Below are 24079 nucleotides of genomic sequence, written 5' to 3'. Positions count from 1 at the left end.
TCTTCTTTCTCCTCTACATCAAACCTCTTTGCTGAAAATAGCCGATCTACAAGCTCACAACGCCTAAAAAAATCCTATCAAACAAAGATTTGGCGGCCCCCCTGCAGTGAGGACCCCCTAGGGGAACCGGACCCCCTGTTGAAGACCCATGCCCTAATTTATTTCACAGTTTATGTCCATAGTTTAGGTCTCTGCTAAAGGACAAACGTTTATTTTGAAAAACAAAGGGCGGAAGTCCAAGCCATTCCGCCGCTTCCGACACGGGGTGACTTGACACTTTTTTAGTCCCGGTTTACCTCATTGCTTTCCTTTATTCCACTCCTTGCTTCTCTTTCTTTCTCTATTTAATAACCCCTTTAACCCGTATGTGTTCATGTTATTTATCCATGCCTATCATTTGAAACCACGTTAGGTGTATATTTTAGCTTTTAGTTCCTCAAATGAGAAGGCGTAAAAGATGGAGCTCCATATTCTAGAGCACAGCCTGAAAGTGGCGAGCATAGAGAAAGAGGGGATCCAGATCTGCACTCACGGATTAATAAAGCTCGCTTTCCTGGCCTCTAAAACAAGGTAAGTTTAGTTCACATGCATGAATAACACGTACACACACACACACACACACACACACACACACACACACACACACACACACACACACACACACACACACACACACACACACACTGATATCATGGGTGTTAATGCGACGCACGTCAGGTTATTGCTGTCAACGTGATTGCAAACTGATGCTATATGAGGATCTCCTATCATAAGAAGCACTGTGTCATTCATCTTGTATTGATCCCTGTATAAAGACACAATCTGTGATATGATGTGATATGAGCAGCAAGCTGCTGTACATGTAGACATGTCCATTTTGTAGCTATAGCTGTGCCATCTGTAGCTCTGTGTGTCTGTCGACACGAAGGGGTGTGTGTGTGTGTGTGTGTGTGTGTGTGTTTCTTTTTTGCACTGTACACAACACAGCTAGAATCTGCAATGTTAATGTAGCAGCCAGAGAGTGTACAAATCTCTCTCTCTCTCTCTCTCTCTCTCTCTCTCTCTCTCTGTGTGAGACACACACACACACACACACACACACACACACACACACACACACACACACACACACACACACACACACACACACACAGTTAAAATCTGCAATGTTAATATAGCAGCCAGAGAGTATACAAATCTGGTAATAAGCCATTTGGATACCCTGGGTTAAATTAACATTGAAGGTTTTACTTAACTCTACTGTGTGTGTGTGTGTGTGTGTGTGTGTGTGTGTGTGTGTGTGTGTGTGTGTGTTTTGTTTCTTTGTTGCACTGTACAAGTACACAGCTCAAATATGCAATGTTAATATAGCAAGCTTGGGAGGGTACACATCTGGTAATAAGCCATTTGGATACCCTGGGTTAAATTAACATTCAAGGTTGTACTGTGCATCTTAAAAATGATGTTGAATGCAACTTAAACAAGCAACTAAAGCAATCATGCATGTATTCAGTAAGTGCAACAACACCCTACCATGCATGCACAGACAGGCAGGGGAACTGCATCTATCTAGCTGTTGTAATGGTTTGTTAAAAAAGCCTGTTACTTGAGCCCATCGCTGGATCTGTTTCTGGGGGCTTTTTTTTGCTCTGCTGGCTGTGATGCCAGAATGCACTGATGTGTTGTGTAGTTTTAGTGCTTGGTCTGGCCTGCTTAGTTGTATATCACTGACCCTTCAACACCCTGTGAGCAGCAGTGCAACCTAAGATCTTAAGTCTGGAACCTTCTCATTCCAAAGTCAAGAGGAATCACAGGCCTCTGGACCTAGACTTAGCTATGATGATGGTTACTCTTTCTTAAATATTTTATTCGGTTGGTGCTTGGTGGTGATACTTGTTTGTTGTTTTGTTGGCCCGTGGCGTGAAGCAGTTGGTAATGTTTTTATGTGTGGTCACTGGCCAGTGCTTCTTCATCATTCTACCATTGTACTGAGTAATTCATTGACTTGTTTTATCATTTTATTTTTAACAGATTGGGGTCCCAGAGATACAAATAGGGTGTCAAATGGGGGTCTGTACCCTGATGCATCAACCCGGGGTCAGTTCTTATTTTCAAGGGTCCAATTGGTTCCATTTCTACACTCCCACAGTTACAGCCCTGTAAGAGTCAATTTGGACCGCTGGTGGTCCCCAGACCAGACATTGAGAACCAGTGTACTATTCTCTCAATCAGTGGGCATTAAAGTTCAGATCAAGAATGCAATGTAGGCCTTAATGCTGATCATTTCACAACATTGTGAGTGATCAATTTCATCCAGACTCCCAGAGGTGTACCATGCCAATTCTCTCTCACCCTCGGGGCACTGAGGGCAGGTCATGATAATAAAACTCATCACCATCTCAATCCATCTCAAACAACACATTTCAGTCCAGTTACCTCACTTATATTGTAGACCAGTAGTTCCCAATTGGTGTGCCGTGAAACAAGCCCAGGCGTGCCTTTGGATTTTGTGACAGCCACCACACATAATTATTGCAATATATTAATTATACAAAAAGGTCATTATGTTTTTATTTACTGTATCATTATTTAGTGCACACTCATTTCCCAATACAGAGGCAAATGCTATACCCCCCAAACCTGGCGTCCCTCCCTATCTTGGGCATGTCATTGCAGAAGAAAATGTATTTTTCAATTTATTCATCTATTTTTCCACACATTTAAAAAAAAATGCTAAGCTCTGGGAGCTTTTAGATCCGCTATGAATAGTGAATACAGGTGTGCCTTGAGATTTTTGACTTACCCAGGATGGCCTTCCTGTCAAAAGAGTACTAGTCTCATTATCCTACCACTTAGAGCTCCAGATAGACCTACTGTAGGCAGAACATGTCAAGCACATTAACGCAGTTCCCACTGTTGTCAGTGGCCCAGCATTATGCGTTGAGTTGGATACCAGAGGCCAGTGTAGAGGTGAAAAAGTTAATCAAACTAATCAATTTAATTGATCATGTAAAAGAAAATAGGTGGTCCGTTAAGAAAATAATCTATCCTTATTTTGGGCATGTCGTTAGGCAAAAAGTAAAAAAGTTATAATTCAAAAATAATTCTATTAATCGAAAAAGTTAAATCAGTAGTCACAGCCCTTGTCCAACTACTGTGTCAGATTCCGTTCAATAACCTCCCCACAAAAAGCCATGCATGAAAGCCTAGACTGATTTTTGTAGTTTTTGTTTTCCAGTTCGGCAACTACAGCAGGGTAAAACATGGCAGGCTGCATAAGGCTGACCTCATAGTATACAGTGCTGTACAGCATTGGTTCTCAAAGTGAGGTCCGGGGACCCCCAGGATCCCTTGGGGGGGGTTCCAGGGGGTCCCCAGCAAAAGTATAGTTAACATAGCATTACGATCATCTTAACCACTTTATCCATTTATACGGTGGCTATTCAAAAATATTTGAAAAATATCAAATATTTGGAACATTTTGAATAATTTGTCATTTTTAACCCCAAATCTTCTCTTCTGGAGGTACCTGGCACGAAATATTTTCAGATGGGGGTCCGCGGCCAAATGCATATCAATCTGGGGGTCCGTGGCACGAAAAAGTTTGAGAACCACTTATGTACAGTACAGCAACTGTAAGCAACACAGCTGCAGCTAATGCGATTAACAATGGGCGTGTTAGATTTTAGGTGTGTGAATGTGCAAGCATTGAATGACCAGTGGCACACCCATGGCTCTGGGCACACCTAAATCTAACACACCCATTCATTTAATTAGCTGCAGCTGCGTTGCTTACCAGCCTGCCAGGGTATTATAATAGTTTTTAAGCTGAACTGGAAAACAAACCTTAAAAAAATCTGCCTAGGGTTTCATGTCCCTTTTTAAATTGGGGACATGAAACCCCAATATGCCACAAGTTAAGTGACAGAGTATGACCTTATATCTTCTTCAAAGCTTATATACCTCCAAGGTGTGCTTGAGGATGGTTATACACAAGGCCGCTGATTCCTTTTCAATTCAAGGACCCCAAGTTTGCTATGCATTAGGCCACAAACGCCCATTTCATCATTTGTATTATCTCCGGTTGCGACCCCAATCTATAATGTAAAATCTTTTAGTTAGACTTAGTTTACCTCTGAAAGTGTGAAAATTAGATTTGTACACTTTCGGTTTTGGATTTACAGACACGTAAGTGTCCATAGTGGTTCCTATCCTAACTATCAATCATTTCCGCTGGAGACCCCCAGGATCCCCCTCAAGGATCCATGGGGGTCTCTGGACCCCTCGTTGAGAACCAGTGTTTTAAGAGACATCATTTGTGACTTAACCTCAGTAACATCTGTCCAGTCGTAATGTTTGGATGAAATGAGGTGGCAGACATCTGTTTATCTCCTACACAAACTGTCCGAGGGAGGGCCATTTCAATTCCCCTCACTACAGTATAATATGGCAAACCTCTGAGATTTTCACTCAGGTCTTCTGGAATAGTGTAAGGCACGCCATATTGGGATATTATTTTTTAAATTTCAGATGGAGTAAGTGTACTTGCTACCAACGCGACACGTTGTGAGCTTGTAGATCTGCTATTTTTGCTGAGAATAGGGATGCGAGGGTTCAAGTTGTTAATAATTGAACAAAGGAACAGAGGACATTTAGCCTATATGCAACTCTCGAAAAGAATGAAATTGTGCAGTTTGAGCATATACTATTCTAAAGTTATAAATATTAGTTTAGTATTGATGGCTATGATTGGGATTTGTTTCCTAATTGGAGCATGCGCTCACTAAATGCATTTAGGTGCAATATCCTGTAAACCAAATGCAATTTGTGAGACCGGCGTGTTAAGTTTCTCACATTTATGTGAGGAATGCTAATTAAGTGTTGAGTGAATTAGCAGCCTCACAGAGATTAATATTCCTCTCCATTGATTTGCTATCTTGTTCCGGCTATGAGACCCCACTGACTCTGTTGACGGTGTTAGATCCAGATATAGAATGTCATGGAGAGGTGTTGTTTATGACATGATCATAATTAGAAAGTGATTCTAGAAGATAATTCTCAGGGTATTAACTGAAGATGGCTCCAAATCAGAAACACAGTGGTCATTAGTAGGGTTGTCAGACTTGTCACAATCATAAAATTGTACTTGATGAGTAATTGTCATAGAAATAATTGTGATTAATGATTTAATATAGTTTTTTTCCAAAATTTTGCAAGACATACAAACATAATACAATAAAAAGGAAGAGAAATAAGAAATAAAAAACGGAAACGACAAACAAACAATCAAACAAACAAAAGAGGTCATGGGACATTCAATATCAAATAACAGAAACAAATGTTTACAGGATTTGAGATACAGTAAAAAGAATGTAACCGATAATTAACAAGAGATCTGGCCCGTTACTTAAACAATCTTAACCATTTCCCCCATCTTTTTTTGCCCAACTCTTTTTGGAGTCTTTAAAGAATAGGAATAAGAATAGTGCTTTAGAATATGCAACTGTTTCACAATAGTGCCGAATAGGTCTCTATAGTACAACAGTTATTCTGCAACCAGTTCTTTGTGATTAGCTTTTTTGCTTGCTGCAAGACAACTAGAATCTTAAGCAGATAGGAATCATCCTGGCTCAGTCCATCTGGGATTTGTCCAAGATACAAGGATGCAAATGTAGTACTAGTGTTTCTACTTCCTTCCAGAAAGGTTGAACAGGACGGGACCAAAAGACATGTGCATGATCAACCAACCATGGTATTTCCACATTCTCTCCAGCAATTCAGCTGGTGACCAGTTTGTTTGGACTTCTGTTTGGGAGTAATAAAGAAACTGATCTGTTTTTTCCAACAAAAGTCTCTCAAGGGAGAGAATTAGTGGGTTGATTGTGTTTCCCATGTATTCAACCACACGTCTTAACTTATATCAATGTCCAGCTCTTTTTCCCATCGTTGATTCACATAATAATTGTGGAGTCCTTATTCAATGATATAATTCCATTATATAGCTTACTTACAAGACCTCTATTACGTCCTGAGTTATAAGTAAATATATAAATTATAATTGGTGTGCTCCCTGGATTAGACCCCGATTTTAATTGTGTTTTTGACATTGAACTTTGGAACATACTGTGTAAAATCAACCAACACAATAAATAATGTCTGTTGGCCAAAATGGACCACATTTAATAATTGTATACTTTCACAAAGTAGTGGAAATAGACAATCTATAAGCTCACAATGCATCGCGATGGCGATGCGACGTGTAATGAGCTTGTAGATCTGCTATTTGCACAGTTTTTGAAAATGTAGCAGATTCAACAGCATTTATGCAGATGGACGGAAACCATTCTAACGATTATGCAAAGATTATGGTGATTATCTCAAATAATTGCGATCAGGCAATTACATAATTAATAACTGTGACAGGCCGACAGTATAAGATGTACGAAGAAAGAGCCGCTAAGAATGATTCTCTGTCACTTGAACTTCCTGTGGTTCTTCACACTTTTCACCCACATTCAAAGTGGCATTCAATTGCAAGCGTATAAACATCTGATTATCACTTTGGTGGTGTGTGTGTTTCCCACTCTGCAGCTTTCCTTTCTCAGAAAGATGTGTGACTCTTCAGAGTAATTTAAGGCAGAGTTTAAACAAGAATTGCTCAGTTAAGCTCTTAAGTCCTTTCCTGTGAAATGGTACCATTAATTATGCATTTTGGGAAAGTCGCTGGGAAGAGCTGGTTCTGAAGATGGGTTCACACAATTTGTCATCTGTTTAAATCTGACCAGAATATGGCTCACCTAGTAAGAGAGAGTGCATACCACATGAATAAGGCCATAGACCTTCCCACGGCTGACCTGGGTTTGAATATGACCCAAGGCTCCCCCACCCCTCCAAACACCACCACCTTTCCGGTCTCTCTGTTCACTGTCAGTCTGAAATAAAGCATAAAACTGAACGGAAAACAGAAAGAAAGAAATATCAGCAACACAGTCACATCACATTTAAAAAAATATATCCTTGTAACCTAGTAAGCAGGGGGCAGAGAGGGGACCTTGAAGGTTGAATTTGTATTGTTTTTATTTAGTTTTTATCAACCTTGAACCTTGTTTCATTCATTGTAATAAACCACTGTCTTGCTCTCCTAGCCCACACAATTTGGTGTTTTTTTTCTCCAGTATTTATACCAGCTGGTTGTAGGTCAATTTGTGATGTGACCACACACAAATTGAACAAGTGAACTCAATCAAACTTCTGGGAGTAACTATTGATAGCTTTTTATCTTGGTCTAAACACATAAACAATACTGTCATCAAAATGGGAAGAGGAATCGGTATGACTAGGAAGTGTTCTGCTTTCATCACTCCTCTATAATGAAATCAGTTATTCATTCTTTGGTTTCTGTCTTAATTTAGAATATTGCCCTGTAATCTGGTCGTCAGCTACAAAATCTAATTTGAAAAAATTACAGGTTGCTCAGAATAAAGCGGCTCATCTGGCACTAGGATGTTCATACAGGACAAGTATTAGCTATATGCATGAACATCTGGCATGGCTAATGGTTTAACAAAAATGATCTGTGAGTCTTCTCATGCTGCTGCGGAACATAGCACCAATAAGCCGTCTAGCTTGGCTCACCCGTTACAAATGACTTCTGAACACGGGTACAACACCAGAGGAGTAGCTTCTGGTAACATAGGAACAAAAACGGCACCAAAAACTAATTTTCTAAAACTCACTGGTGTGTGTATATATAGGTCAATAGAACTCTGGAATGCTCTGCTCAAAAACATCTTCTCTACAATCCATAACAAAATTACTTAAAAAAAACACATCAAGAGATATCTTGCCAAGTAACTTGTCAAGTATGTAACTGTTATTTGTGTATTTGTTTAATTTGACTGAACTGTTGGATTTGATTTTATAATGTTAATTTGTCTTTTTGTATTCATTTTTATTTGTATAATATAGTTTCTTCTTTATTTACTTTTATTTGTATTTTTAGTTGTACTTTTGTATTGTATTTGCTTTGTTCAGGACCCCAGGAAGACTAGAGGCTCATTCATGTGTCTCTAATGGGGATCCTTTAATAAACATAAACGTTTGCATTGAACGTCGCATGGAACGAGAATATTCAAAAATAGAATAGAAGTATCAACTTACATGCACAGATGTATGAAACTAAAATATTAAAAGAAAAACATCTCTCCCTCGTCTCTAAAATTCCTTTCCCAGCACGGCTTTGCACAACTGGACCAAGAGCCAGGCAGAGTTATATTGTCAGCTGACTTGTAAAAGGGTTTGTTTTTCTGTGTTGCCTTTATGACTTGGAGATGTTATTAGGCCTGACACAGTTATTACATAATCGCCTAATCGCAATTATTCGAGATAATAGCAATAAGATAATGTCAGTAATTTATATGTATATTAAGGTTATTTGTCATATCTGCCCTGTGCAACTTTAAAGCCTAAAAGCCAAACAATTTTTTAATTTATATTCATATTCATACCCTTCCAGTGCACAATAACAAAAACACAATTAAATCGTTAATCGCAATTATTTGTGTGACAATTAATCGTCATGTAAAATGTCATAATCGTGACAGCCCTATAAATGTTATCGTCATCGCCAATGATTGTGTAAAGGAACTTATACAGTACGTTTTTAAGCTTTGGAGCACGACCCAGTGTGCAGACTTTATTCTTTTTGGATTCTGACCTCAGCCCAGCACCTGGTTTTAGTGAGTGGATGTGCGTTGCGCCGTTGCTTTATTGTTTGTTTCTGTGCTGAGTAGTATGTGCACATTTTTGTTCCAACCCAATCTGTGTCCTGTGTGGAAGTTTCCACTTTAACCCTGGTGGCCCTATTTTCTTAAACATTTTTTTTAAAAGTATGGCTTTCAGTGGTTAACCTTTTATCTGGCCTCTCTCTCAACTTCAACTCTTCTCTCTCACTTTCAGATGCAAGTTCTTCAGTTTGACGGAGACTCCGGAGGACTACACCATTATCGTAGACGAGGAAGGATTCAAAGGTGAGCCTCTCTCTCTCTCTCTCTCTCCAGGCAATTATTTATGGATCACTTAATGTTACTGCAGCAACCATGGATCAGTGAGCAGCAAAGTGACACATCGACGTATAGCCCTATGATTTTCTGCAATTCCATACAGCATGCTCGCTGGCAATGTTTGACCACATATTGCTTCATTGCTAGTCCCATTACAGATTAGCCCATTCAATCCGGCGGGAACGCATCTACAAATGTCTTCTAAATCCTAACAGTTTTCTGAAAAACGTATGTTGCTATAGACTGTGTATCAGTGGTGGAAGCTTTTTCATGTCAAGGACCCCCAAAATTATATGTATTTGGCCGCCGACCCCCATCTCAAAATATTTAGTTCCAGGGACCCCCCGGAAGCAAATATTTGAGTTAAAAATGTTCACTTAAAAATATATATTCATAGATTTGCACATACTTTCACGATTTATCAAAAATAGCAGATATACAAGCTCATAGCGCGGCACTCGGTGCCGCGCTATGAGCTTGTATATCTGCTATTTTTGAATAGCCAAAGTATAAAATTATGGTTATAGCTAAAAATCTAAAATGACACAGTATGAGTTCCCGGATTGAATGGGTTAGAAGCCAAGCTGCCACGCTCTGCGTTTTGTAGTTGGTTGGTTCAGTGAGTGAATCCATGTCATTACTGGCCATTTCCAGTGGTGACCCTCGTTGGTCCCCATGGATACTACGAGCTATTTGTTACGAAACAGGTGCAGGTATTTTCTGTTGTGTGCATGTTTTCTGTGGAACTCATTACGCATTGTGAAATCCAACATAGCAGTACAAGATTTACTGGATATTGCTACATAAAAAAAAGTCCCAGGTAGCGAAGTACAGTAGCAATAAAGTACAAATAACAGTACAAGACTGTATTATATTGCAATATAAAAACAAGTAAATCCATCAGATATACGTAGGCAGATTTTATATGGGGTGGCAGTGGCTCAGGAGGTAAGAGCGGCCCTTTGGGAATTGGGAGGTTGCTGGTTCGATCCCCGGCTCCTAACTGCTTCCGATGATCACGTTGGTGCCTTGCATGGATTCCCCCACCGTCGGCGTGTGAATGGGCTTTGGCGAAAGGCGCTACCATTTTAGATTTATTTAAATTTCTCTTGGAGAGACCACTGACAGATCACTAACAGCGCTCATTTTAAGGTTACATGTAAAATGATGCATGTGACACTCTGCCCCATTGTTACGTTTTACGAGGTTTGCTTGGTGATTTGTTCAATGTTTTTGAGTCAGTGGTAGGGCTGAGCGATATGGATATGATATTACGATATCCAAAAATCCCAGACGATATCTCGAATCTCAGATTGTTTCCAAAGGTGCACAGCACACCGGTCCTTGTGAGGTGCCAGCCAACGGATTAAACACAAAATAATAAAAAAGAGTATAGCCGCACACTCGTAGCTGCCGATGCAAGTTTTATTGTATTGTGGACACAATAAAACTTGCATCGGCAGCTACGAGTGTGCGGCTATACTCTTTTATCATTTGATATCTAATCTCCTCAGACCACGATATGGAAATAACGATATCAGTATATTGCTCAGCCCTAGTCAGCGGTACAGTAGCTCACGACTGACGCCATTCTCTGTTGTCTCTTCCAGAACTACCCCAATCGGAGCACATCAGTGTTGCAGACGCAACGTGGTTGGCTCTTAACGTGGTGTCGGGGGGCGGGAATGCCACCAATTCACAGCCAATCGGAGTTACCAAAATTGCTAAATCGGTCATCGCGCCACTGGCCGATCATAATATCTCTGTATTCATGCTGTCGACATATCAGACAGACTTCATTCTGGTGAGTGCAAATCCATTGGTGGCTTAATACACCACTAGGCCACTGATTCTGAACCTTCTTTTTTATTTCAAGGACCCCCTGTAAACCTGTGAGCCGTGGGCCCCCAAATAAATGGCAAACACAAAGATTTAATTGATAATATAAAATGAATTTAAAAAACGACAGAAGAAAAAAATTAAAGAAACATCTCATGGTATTTTTTTCCTTGTATTAGCTATAAATAGGAACCGTTGTGGCGATAAATTGGATGCACATGGCCCACCCACCTGACCACTTAACACGGCAGTCGAGTGGCTGCCATGTTAAGTGGTCAGATGGGTGGGCCTTTTAAACGCTTTTAAAGGTTTTCAAGTGGGCCCTGATCCAGATAAGGTTGGGAACCACTGCATTAGGCCACAGAGACCCTGCCTGGTTCCAGCCCTTGAATCACTAGCCATGCCCATTAACCCATTCAATCCGGGAAGGCATCTATGTCATTTTAAGCCGTTGGTGCTCATAGCTCATAGTGCGGCACAGAGTGCCGTGCTATGAGCTTGTAGATCTGCTATTTAAAAAATAAATTAAAAAAAGAATAAACAACATGGAGAATCAGCCGTCTGGTGTGTCATGGTCTTGTTTGCTGCGTTGTCTTGCTTGAAATGGAACCAGGCCGATCAGCATCCTTTTGAATGCGATGATGGAAGTAAACTGCAAGACGGTATGGAACAACAATGGCAAACAATTGATGTTGTTATTGAAGCTCCCAGGAATAATGGAAGTGAAAGCAAATGGAACGGAGTGTCTGGCTTTTCAGTTGATATTTTCTACTGAAACAGGAAATTATACCTCGCAATTAAGTAGTTACACCAAATTCGGTAACTAATCAAATTCTGTGACTGGCACTGGATTGTGATTGGTTTGGAGATAATTGCGGAGGACTCCCTCTCCAGTAACAGCCATCTTGTAAAAAGGCTGCAATGGGAGCACATTCAGACTGAATAATGAAGTGAAGCCTAATGGAAATTCTGGCTACCACGGTCCCCCATTTCATACCACTATTGTCTCGGTCCCCAGTCTACACGGTAAAATCCTCCATGTTCATTTATCTCTGAGAGAGTAAAATGGAACCAAATGGACCATTTGGTTCCATTTGTAAACTGTCTGAGTTACAGTCCCATAAGGGTTCATTTGTGGCCTAACTATCAATCATTTAGCTGGGAATTCAAACAATCAGTGTACCACATTAGTCAATTCAGCTTGGAAAAAAAGAAAGGACATTGTGCTCTTTTCATGATGCCTACTTCACGCAAGTGAAGATTCAGGTCTGATGTAGTGTATATATTGCATATTATACTGATACAAGTAATAGCTCAGTTTATACAAAGAGAACTGATGTACAGCTTCAACATGTGCAAAGGCTTACATAAATACATCGTCTCCGAAAGCTTGAGATGGCAAAGCAATATCAGTGGATATGCTGCGTTCTCCCAGGGCTTCTGTTTTTGTTTTCGGAAGAATATTTTCATTTTGTCAACGGCACTATTAATGTCTCATTCCAGAGCCTTTTTGGCCTCGGGGAGCAGTTTGTTTTATTACACTGCTAAACAAAAATACACACACACGCGCACGCACACGCACACGCACACGCACACGCACACACACACGCACACAAAGGCTTCTTAAAGACACTGGTGTGTTTTTTATAAAGAAAGAAAGTGTGTTGATGTGGATAATCGGGCAGTAGTTATGTAAAGAGGATAAGCCTGGGCTCAGGCTGTTGTTGTTGGAATTCCAGGTAACATACATGGGTGTACCTCTTCTCTGTACACCAGCTGGCACTAGTACTATCCACAATCCTAATGACCGCTTTAATCATCTGCCTCTTGTCTTCCCTTGACCCATAAGCGTCCGTTCCCTTCTGAGAAACATACAGGCTTCCTTTGAATGTGCGTTTTTAATGCGTTCTCTCTGTTTGTCCCACACGCTGTCTGGGTACATTACCGAGGGTCTGAGTCAGGTTGACGAGCGAGCCAGAGTGCAGCCTGTGTTTTTCTGTGTTATGATTATTTGCGTTACATAAACCTGTAATGCCTGACCTAAATGTTGCATGCAGTCATTTAGAGGCAGTCATAAAGCACTGTATGCTGCTTTGGGTCAAGTCACTCAGTGGGGCTGCCAGCTCTTCACCAAGTCCTTAGATTTCTATTCGTAATAGTCAGTGTAACTCAGATTTGGATCTATTTGCTGCTATGGGCATAGAAATGGAATACCTTCTCACCTTTGGTTTACCAGAACCAGGGTATAGGGACGACCATACAAGAGAGGGCATTCTGAGCCTTCAAATGTAAAGGTATACATATACTGTATTTTTAGTTTAACCTGTCCATAGATAGACTTATTTACTTTGATCAGTATTGAGACTGCAGCATTTGAATATAGGGTCTAGGGAATTTTCACTCTTAAATATACAGTAATGTATGTAATTTATTATTGATTAATAGTTACACAGCCATAAGAACCACTTATCTTCAGTGTTTACTTAAGCACTTTGCAGTACCCCTTGAAATGTCACTGAATTGTTTGACATTATTGACATCCGGGTGATAAAAGTGTTATCCTATTGTGAATTTTGGGCATGTCATTACAGGCCCAAAATAGGGGCCTATAATGTATGCTATGTACACTAAGGGCCTTATGATGCATGGCGAAAATAGCAGATCTACAAGCTCACACAATACATGCGATGCAACACGTTGTGAGCTTGTAGATCTGCTATTGTCATATAAATCAGGCTTGACGTTGTTGAGGTGTAACATTAATTGAATGAGCCTGTTTGAGTTAGAAAGGTCATCCTCTCTGGCCTTCTCACATTACCTGAACATTCCTGTGTGCTCTTTAACACACATTCGTGTCAGGAGTATCACCTGACCTTTGCTGCTCAAATCAGTGGGATGTTGCTCTAACTCAGTGGTTGTCTAACCATTTCGTGTCAAGACCACCATAATTAAGATGTATTTGGCCACTGAAAATGTTTTGTGCCAGAAACCAAGTTTGTCAAAAAAAATCGCTTAATTTTTTTTCTCCAAAGATTTGCACACATTTTCAGGATTTTTCAAAAATAGCAGATATACAAGCTCATAGCACGGCACGCTATGAGCTTTTATATCTGCTATTTTTGAATTGTATGGTTAAAGTGGTTAAAACTACTTTTGCTGGGGCCCCCCTGGAACCCCCCAAAGGACCCCTGTTAGAGCAGGGTTCTTTGAGAACCACTGCTCTAACTCACTTGGAGAAAAATGCGTGTTGATTTTAAGTCTTGGCCTTCATCATTTGCAAAGCCTTACACCATAAAAAAACAGTTTATGTATGTTTTGAACGGGAAATGGAAATGTGAACATCAAGGGGCTGCTTTTCAGTTGGTCCAACTCACACATGACCATGTGTTCTACATCAAGCACTTTGTTGACGACAATTTATATCGCTATATCCTTTTTGTGTTTTCTTTCGTCAATTAATGCCCTACTTGATCATGCTACAGTGTCACACAAAAGCATCAAAAGTAGCAGATCTGCAAGCTCGGAACACGACACTTACGCTTTGAGCTTCATGCAGTACTCTTTGTCAACCAGTAGTGGTCCTTCCTGACCACAGGATATAAACGTCAATCGCTGTCAGTTTTGTTACTTAATTTATTAACATGCTCTACCATACAGATTGGTGGTTCTGGATCGCAGCATGCTGCATTAAGTCGTCCAAAAAATGAAAATGAACCCCCACACATTGTTTTTGTCCTCAGGTTCGAGAGCGAGACCTTCCCATGGTCATGCACACATTATCTTCTGAGTTCACGCTGCTGAGGGTGGTGAATGGAGAGACCGTCGCTGCCCACACTCTGGGAGTCACCAACGGCTTTGTAAAGCCAAAGCTGGGTAGGCGGAAGAAGTTCATTTCATTTCAGTACTGAATGTTAATATCGCTGCTGTCGGGCCCGAAACCTCTTATCTCCGTCATTTTTACTTTTTTTGTGTGTTTTTGTGTGTAAATGAACGCCCTACGTGATCATATCACAGCGTGACGCAAAAGTAGTAGATCTGCAAGCTTAAAACCAAACTTGAGCTTGTACTGTGGCTCTGCTGCTTTTGCTATTTTTTTCAATTTGAATCCTGAAAAGTAACATATGAGGTTTCCACCCGACAGAGACGATATGAAAGAATGTGGATGACACACTCGATCTTGTCTACATTTTAGTTTTTAAAAACAATATTGTAGACTTTTAATGTGGATACATCAGTTCTACTTGCCGTTGATGCATACAGCTTTTCTATACTGAAACAATGAAACCGCAAGGGTTGGATTTGCTGGGGGGGGGGGGGGGGGGTGAGGGAAGAATTCATGTTTCTGCTTTAGATATCCCCCCCACTCTGGTCATTCAGTGTCGCTAGAGAGGATATGTTTTATCCCTGCTTCTGTTCAAACTGAATTAAATACAAATACATTTCCTTTTGGGGAAGGTACGTTTGATGATATCACAATTTATTTAACAGTTTAAAATGTATGTTAACCACATTAACGCACAATCTAAAAGCGGTTATTTTCGCTAGTTTTCACACGACAAAAAGTATGTACTGTAGGGCTGGAGTGGTTATGCTTCTTTTTTTTTTTACAAATCGAAACCTGGAAACAATCATGTATGTACCATTAGGGATGTATGGTTGACATTCGTATAACCCTTAAGTTAATTGAAAACATTCTTATTGACAACAAAGCCTTTTGTTTATGCTGGGGATTGCCCTGGCAGCACAATCACAGACACATATACTACTGACCCACTGCGCCGCTCCTTTACTTTGAACGGCCCTTGAGAGTGCCTTGCACCTTTAATCAAGGACACTCCAAGGATATTACCCCCTAGAACAATCTGTGCAGGCAGACCAGATGTGTATAGTCCATCCATGCTATATTGTTTTAGCTTCTAGATAGAAGGACTGGGTAATTCAAAATAACACAATCTGAGATGATAGCTCTAGGAAACATTGATCGTCCTCTTTAGGCTCGTACTGTTCTGCCATTGTGTAAAGACGAATGAAGGAAAGAATGGCATTGTATACGCACGCACGCACGCACGCACACACAAAAAAAATCTAATCTGTTAACCATTTAAACCCTACATACTTTGTTCACCATCGTAAAACAAAGTATAAAACGGGGCTTAACACTTAAAACCCTACTTGCTTGATCAGATTCCCAAGGGCTCTATACCAGGCCCCTCTCCCATTTTCGCTCTACACTAAATATCTTTGCCGAAAATAGACGTTCTACAAACTCACAGTGTGCTACAAACTCACTTGTCGATCAGCTATTTTCGCCCAAATGTTCACCTATTATAACACGCAGAGAACAAATAAGGCCAGGGTTTATGTGGTCAGATCTGTTATCGGGGGTCATTTATTTGGAAATGTTCATAAAAACGTGCACAGTGAAAATGCTCCTTTTGTTATGGCCCTAGAACTGAGCCCTCACAGCTTCCACCTAGGCCTGTCACAATTACTACATAATCGCAATTATTTTTGCGACGCATTGTGAGCTTTTAGATCAGCTATTCCCACTATTTTGTAACACATTTTGAGTATAAAATATTAAATATGGCGTATTTTGGCCATAATACAATATTAGTTTTGATTATCGGTCATTGTCAGTCATTTCTTTGTGTATTTAAGTTTTTTGTCATATCTGTCCCGTGCAATTTTTTCGTTTACAAAGCCTAAAAGCCACACAATCACAATTATTTGTATGACAACTAATCGTCAAGTAAAATGTCATAATTGTGACGGCCCTACTGTACTTTCCACCATTTTATCTTCCAGTGCCCCGGCCCATCATCCACCCCTTATCTAGTCCCAGTAACATGTTCTGTGTGACCAGCCTGGACCCAGACACACTGCCCTCTGTAGCCACCCTGCTCATGGATGTCATGTTCTACTCTGGCGGGTGAGTGAGAGGGACCACTTTATTCCTTCACCTTACACTTAACCTTATCACAATTTACCATGAATGATGTGTGCGTTAAAGGTGCTGCAAGTGATATTTGTTGTTTGAAATAAATGTTAACTAGCTCTATATTCAGATAGTAATACTTGCTATAGAGAGAGTTTGTTCAATAACAGGGGTCTCCACTCTCCTCCACATCTCTCCAGCTCTTTAGTAAACGAAAACAAAAACTAAACTTTTCAGGCCAGGGATACCAATTGTATCCAGTCAGGAGAGAGAACTCATACAGTACATTACACTAGATAAACAAGACGTATAGAGCTAAATACTTGCTAAATGATCTTTGTGGGGTTCTCTCGACTGATTGGATAAAATTGGTATCCTGGCCTGGAAATGTATTTTGTCTTTACAAAGGAGCTGTAGAGATGGGTAGTTACTGAACAAACACTCTATAGCTATGATTACTATTGGAATATAATGTAGAGCTTTAACTTTTAAACAATACCATTTGTTTAACGCAAAACCCACCTTTAACTTATTTAATTATAATATGCTCAAAGTGTTATCAACAGACAATAGAATCCTCAGGTAGGCAGGGACAAAGGAATTTGAGGGGAATCTAGCACCATGTTTCCTCAGATGAATGAAAAGGGAAGAAAATGCTTTATCGTGTCATATTAACTGTAACAATCCTTGCAGACCGATTGTAATTGTAGCATATCGTCTCTGTCGGGTGGAAACCTCATATGTCCAAAACTGTTACTTTTCAGCATTCAAATAAATAAATATCACGTAGGGCATTAATTTATGAAAAAAACAGAGATAGGAGTTTTCCGCCCGACAGCGACGATATGTGTAGCGTAAGGATGTATTGCAGGGATTCTTTATTATCTTTTTCTTTGGTTGTTATTGAATTGAAATGAGCTGGCCAAAATAGGATAGATCATAAAGATAATTGTTCCTTTGAGCAGATCTGGTCACTACTAGGTATGGTTCATAATATGAAGTGCTCTACCTCTTCTTTTCAGGTCCAAGGAGCCTGGAACATCAAGTGAAGACCCTAGCCACATTCGTTTCTTCTCTTTCTCACTGATCGAGGGCTACATCTCTCTGGTCATGGATGAACAGACCACACAGAGGTACAGTAGCATTGTGTTTCATCCTATTTCTTTCAACTTGCTGTGCCAATTATTTGTTTGAAAGAATGACACATTATTATGTGTATTAGAGTGTGAACAACTGTGGCATTTCTGTTTGAGCTGGCCTTGTTGCTAAGCAATGCTAGAGTAGTCGGGTACATACCATGTACATTTGACATTGTGCGTTTCTCGCATGCGGTATTTTATGTCTGCCGCTGTTCTATATTCTGACACTCTCATGGGAGACTGTCTGTGCAAAAAGCGATAAGACAAGAAAAAGGCGACATAACAAGTCAATATAAGTCATTTGATGTCTCTAATTTGATCGCTACATTAGCACTTGTTCGGATTGTTCATTCAGACATGGGAGTTACTGTATCCTTTATATGGGTCAGTGATTTCTCCAAGCAGTGCGGTTTCGCAATAATTGGACCAGACATTCATTTTTTAAGTGATTGATTTTTCTCAGCAGCATGTAGGGCAGCCTTAGCCCCACATTTACATGAGACCCATAATGTTGCCTAAAGGGATAGGTCACCCATTTTACATAATTTTACGCTTTTTCTCTTACCTTCAGTGTTGTTGGTCGAACCGACGTTATTATCCGACACGAGTTTTGAGTGGCTGTTTTCCATTTCACTAAAGAAAGAATTCTCCTTCTGCATCCATTAGCTTTAGTGGATTTTGTCCAACTTCCATCTTCTACATCTTCATCCACTTGAAGGTTTTATACAGTATGATTCATTCATCCTCAATAGCCTGGGCTGAATAATGGTCTAACTCTCAACTCATGGTTCTTGAAACGCATCATAAGAGCTTGCGCTCTTATCAGCCGGATGCTCAAAAACACAAAAATAAAGGAAAAAAACCTTCCTTCATACGAACACTTTCACCTTGCCAGCCTGTCTCCACTACTGTTCTCTCAAAGACGCTTCCATGCAGAGAACACTGAAATATTTACTTCCTATTTTCTCAATATCCAAATCAAAGCCTGTGCATTATAAATGACTGGCACAGAAATTATCATTTCAAACATCAAACGTCATAAATGCAGTATGAAGCAGGCCCTAATAAGTTACCATAATGGACATAATATGTCCATTGTTGTGTCCTACTGTATATAGCACACACAACAAACGGTTAACCACGAACACACTGTTTTGGCCCCATCTTCAAGTCATTTTACAAGTGTGGCCCCCTGCCTAATCTAGTTGAGTAATTTGAGTTGAGAAAATTTGTTGCGGAAAGGTACTATATGCAAGTTGTGGAAAGGAACTGTTGTGGTACGGTAATGTATGAACGTGGTTCGTACAGTACCGTACCGAACAGGTATGGTACTGTACAAAAGGTACTGTCAGCTAAGATTCCCTTCATCAGATCTATCAACCTTGATATTATGCATTATTAATTATACCATTATGTCATATTATATCAGTTACTATTGCAAAGGCTAAAAGACCATTGTTGACCTGGCATCCTATAGTGTGTATAGTTTCAATGTACAGGCTGATGATAGGTTCTTGGTTTACTTATGTATTAGTTTATTATTAGATTACCATTTCTATGCATTTGATGTATTATCTTGTGTTGTCCTGCTTGCTTACTTGCTAAGTGCCTAAATTGTAAATTGTAAAAGTCTTCTTGTTTGACGTGTGTTGGTGTTTTGCTGCATTCTCTATTTTAGGTTTCCAGCCAATGTCCTTTTCACCAGTGCTTCAGGAGAGCTGTGGAAAATGGTTCGCATTGGAGGACAACCTTTAGGATTTGGTGAGTAGCAGGTTTTGTACATTCACGAGAGTTAAGGTCAAGAATAATGGACCATTTGTTTTAGTTTCTTTCAACTTGGGCCTTATTTTCCAAGTTGTTTCCATGGTGAGTGGTTGCCACAAAAAACACTTCACTATTTAAATGCTGCTGGCTTTAAAGGTAGTGTAAGTGATATGTTTTGGGTAAAACTAAAAAGTTGAAGCTTTATATTCTGATAGTAATTACTATAAAATGTTTGTTCAGTAACAGTGGGCTCAGCTCTTTAGTAAACAGAAAAGGCATTTTAAGATCTGGATACCAATTTTATCCAGTCAGGAGAGTGAACATACAGGATGCAGTATAAACAAGTGAAATTGGAAGTGATGACAAAGACATAAAGCAGACAAAACACTATACAATGAAGTTAATAAATGCGTACTCTCCTGCTTGGAAAAAAATTGGCAACCTGAAAAAGTATTTTCTGTTTACTAGAGAGGAGAGATGGGACACCCCTGTTACTGAACATTCTAGATCTGTAATTACCATGAGAATAAAGAACTATCCAACACTTATTTTACCAAATGAATATCACTTACTGCACCTTTTAACATACTGGAATCACTATGTTCTACCTCATGAAGCATTTAGGCACATTTTAACTTTGAAAGACGTGATGTCAAGAACTGCAAAATTAAGGTCCAGGTTGGAACAAAAAAACTCCTCCATTAACCCATTAAGACCTGGAACGCATTTTTGATTTGTGCAAAAAAAGCATTATTTTACACTTTGGCTATTCAAAAATAGCAGATCTACAAGCTCATAGCGCGGCAGCTTGTAGATCTGCTATTTTTGAAAAAATTTGAAAATGTGTGCAAATCTTTGAATATATTGTTTTAAAGCGAACATTTGTAACTCAAATCTTTGCTTCTGGGGGTCCCTGGAACAAAATATTGATATATTTTATATAGAAAAATAAGTTTTTCAGAAAACTGTTGGGATTTAGAAGACATTTGTAGAATCAGCTTCAGGTCTTAATGGGTTAAGAATGTATTATTGTGTGGAATTAATGCCATGCCCAGATGTTAATTACCTGTGGACATCTCATTTGCCTTTTCTTAGATGAGTGCGGTATTGTGGCTCAAATATCGGAACCCCTGGCTACTGCTGACATTCCAGCTTATTACATCAGCACCTTCAAATTTGACCATGCCCTGGTAAGATTTCATTTCTACGATTTCATTTAAATGAGGCAGTAAAACCTGATGTATACTTTATTGTGCAACGTGTCCTGTGCCGAAATTTGCCCACCTACAAAGATGGGCTATTATAATGGGCCTTGTCCATAGGAAACGTTTTTCTGTCATACATTTCCATGGTAAAGACTCGCTGCAACACTCTTCTTTCCCGGCGCCCGAGCATCGTGCTTCAACACTCTCGGCATCCAGCGTTTTTTTGCCGTAGTGCCCTGGGCGCTTCAAGCTGAAAATAGTTCAACTTTTGTTGAGGAGTGCTGCTCATCGTTGTCACATTTAATCCTCCTGACCGTGTCTGACAATCATGATGTTTACCGATGTTTCAGCTAGGCTATTTGTGCCAACAACACGACATTTGAGCACCTCAATGGTTGAACAGTACGGGCATCAATAAATGCTCAGTGCGAACACTCTGGACATGATATCCAAAGCGCTCCACTGCACATTAAACGCTTTCTATGAACATGGCCCTTAATTTAGGCTTAAGAGATGTAATGACACCCCCCCCCCCTCCCTCCCTCTGCCACACCCCTCCACTGTTCACCCTCACAGGTCCCTGAGGAAAACATCCAGAGTGTGATTGGAGCTCTGAGGACCAATGAGAGTGCAGGACATTGAAAGGAGGAGGAGGAAGAGACATTGGAAACAACCGTTTTAAATTCATTGTGTTCAGACGTTGATTTATCATGCCCAAAAAGTGCCAAGAGCTTATCAGTGGACTACTATGGACTGGTCGTGAAAGGAAGGGATTCTAACCACAACGCTTGTTGTACAGGGGAGATGGAAGAGAGGAGTATGACTGTGTTTAGGATGCCTTTGTTCCCTGATTAACTTTTTCTCCCATCCATGGCACTCGAGGCCCTTGACTGCCTGCTCTGATAGTTGTTGCTTTAGTTTACCAGACTGAATCTTTCCCTTTTGACGTTTTTTTGTGTTTTCTTTAGTTTTTCACGCCGAAGCTGCTTTTCCCCACCCCTGCATATCGACCATACTTTTATCAGTTAAATACACTTCTGTGGTGGAAGGAACAAGAATGTACTCTCAAAACAAAAACGATTATCAAGCTGTTTCCCCGCCCCCACAGGTTTTTTTCTCAGTGCCAAGATGTTTTAATGCCTAAACTGATGCCTTGTCAAAAATGTATGTGTGCAATTGAAGGAGACATTTTTGGAGTTGCCAGCAGCAACGACAGTCCGTGTGGTTTAAAGATAATGGTGTGGTTTTTGCTTTTACTTGATATTTTAATTTACAGCTCCGATAATGATCCGATTATTGGAATCCCTCAGCCTTGGGGAATTAGATCGAGAGGTCTTGCGATGCTGGCCCGCCGAAAGATGAAGAGATTTCAAGGTTCCCTTATAGCAGCGGTTCTTTAAGTGGTGGTCCAGGGACCGTCAGGGTTCCTGTAGGGGGTTCTAAATTGACCCTTGGGTCAACAGAGAGTGTATTTGGTTCCATTTGTACACTCTCAGAGTTATGGGGGTCCTCGAAATTAGAAGGTCTTGTGAACCACTGCCTTATGGAAACCGTCATCTGCGGGTTCCTAATCGCTTTTCAAGAGTCAGCTCTGACAAAGACATCCAGTGACGACTACGTTTGCATCCGGTAATAAATGACTGAGCCACTTTTTTGATGATATACTCCAATAATGACAAGTGTGTTTTACATAAGCTAGTGTTCACCCAGGGAGCATTTCATTTGAAGCCCCTGGTGTCCATTTTAGGCCTTCAAGAAGCTCCCCCTCCCCCATCCCAGTCTGCACTTTAATACAGGTCAAACCCCAGAGGCCTGATGTACTGATGTGAAAAAGGGGGGAGGACTATTTACTTTTGAAGGATTTATCGAGTAGGGGAGACGTTTGTTGGTCTTAAGCAAAAGGGTGAGGTTTTTCTCCGCCTCACGTCGCACCCCAACAAAAAAAATAACTTTGTTAGATTTCAATTTGCCGAAAACAAGTATTTATCAGTGTTAAAAAAAAAAAAGTGAGAAAGGCAACAATTCTTCTGATTGAAAGAAACAAGAAAGCTTTTCGTTTTCTAGCTTGTGTGGAAAATAAACATGAAAGCTTTTTTTTCTTTTTTTTTAAGCTTGTGTGTTCCGTTTTGCAAGGACATCATGTGTCATTTTTACTTTACTGACATTAGTAGGAAATCAGAGGAATGTCCTCTTACTGTTATTTGCTCCCAATGTGTACTTTAATCAATAAACTGGTGACAATAACATTTCAGCTTTTAATAAAATAATAGATCCTTTTTTGGGGCCAAAAGTTAAAACAAAAGAAGTGAAAATAGCAGATCTACAAGCTGTAGAACTGCTTGTGTCTGGGCTTGGACCAATGGAACTAACGTAGGAAACTTAAAGCTCCTATAGTATTTATCGGTATCCAAATGAAACCACATTTGTTCACATTTTTTAAAGAAATAATACTATGAAATTGTTTCTGCTTCATTTTAATGTCACCATAAAATTGTTTGTGTTTTCCAAATTGTTTGGGGGGCCACTTACAATATCCTCACAGCCCAGTTTGAGAAAGTGCCTCAAATTTTTTATCAAGCACAGTACTTGAGTAGAAGTACTCATTTACTCTCCACCGCTGATAGAGATTAAATCGACCCACAAATTACCCTTTCCTCCTTGGAACATGACTGCAGCGTTACCCACCCCTGATCCTGTGTATAGCTTCTGTGATTGGATAGACCTCTGGGACACCAGTGTGTGATTGAGAAGGGAATTCTAATGCATCACATCTTAACCCAGCAAACCTCAACCTGTGGGCCCTGAGAATATCGTCGCTGTCGGGGAGAAACCTCTTATCTCCATATTTTAACTGTTTCTTCCCCCGTAAATTAACGCCCTACTTATCATCCTACAGCGTCACACAAAAAGCATCAAAAGTAGCACATCTATCTTTTGCGCCGGGTTTTGAGTTTGTATAGTGCGTGCCAACGTGTCGTCACCACGGGGGGGCGTGGCATAGTAGCTGCAGACATACTTGTGGGGGGCAAATGTTAAGTCGACCTGTTTATACCCCACAAAGATGTCCGCCGCTACCAAATGACACTTGTTGACGCCCCCTTCAGGATTTTTGGCACGCACTATATGTGCTAC

At 40.2% G+C, this 24079-nt stretch overlaps 1 protein-coding gene across 1 annotated transcript; it reads left to right on the top strand.

The window, feature by feature from the left end:
• The first annotated feature begins 266 nt into the window (after positions 1 to 266).
• Positions 267 to 23193, top strand: castor2 (cytosolic arginine sensor for mTORC1 subunit 2). The gene is made up of 9 exons (XM_080436292.1): positions 267 to 570; positions 8959 to 9029; positions 10673 to 10866; positions 14642 to 14774; positions 16710 to 16833; positions 17862 to 17972; positions 19657 to 19739; positions 20838 to 20932; positions 21524 to 23193. The coding sequence occupies exons 1-9, from the start codon at positions 458 to 460 to the stop codon at positions 21587 to 21589; spliced, it is 990 nt and encodes a 329-aa protein (XP_080292418.1). The 5' UTR covers positions 267 to 457; the 3' UTR covers positions 21590 to 23193.
• The last annotated feature ends 886 nt before the right edge of the window (positions 23194 to 24079 follow it).

Source organism: Gymnoscopelus braueri (genome assembly GCF_963280865.1).
Source record: "Gymnoscopelus braueri genome assembly, chromosome: 8".
In the NCBI taxonomy this organism is placed as follows: Eukaryota; Metazoa; Chordata; class Actinopteri; order Myctophiformes; family Myctophidae; genus Gymnoscopelus; species Gymnoscopelus braueri.
Note: the sequence above shows the minus strand (reverse complement) of the source record. Positions and strands in the feature narration are given on the sequence as shown.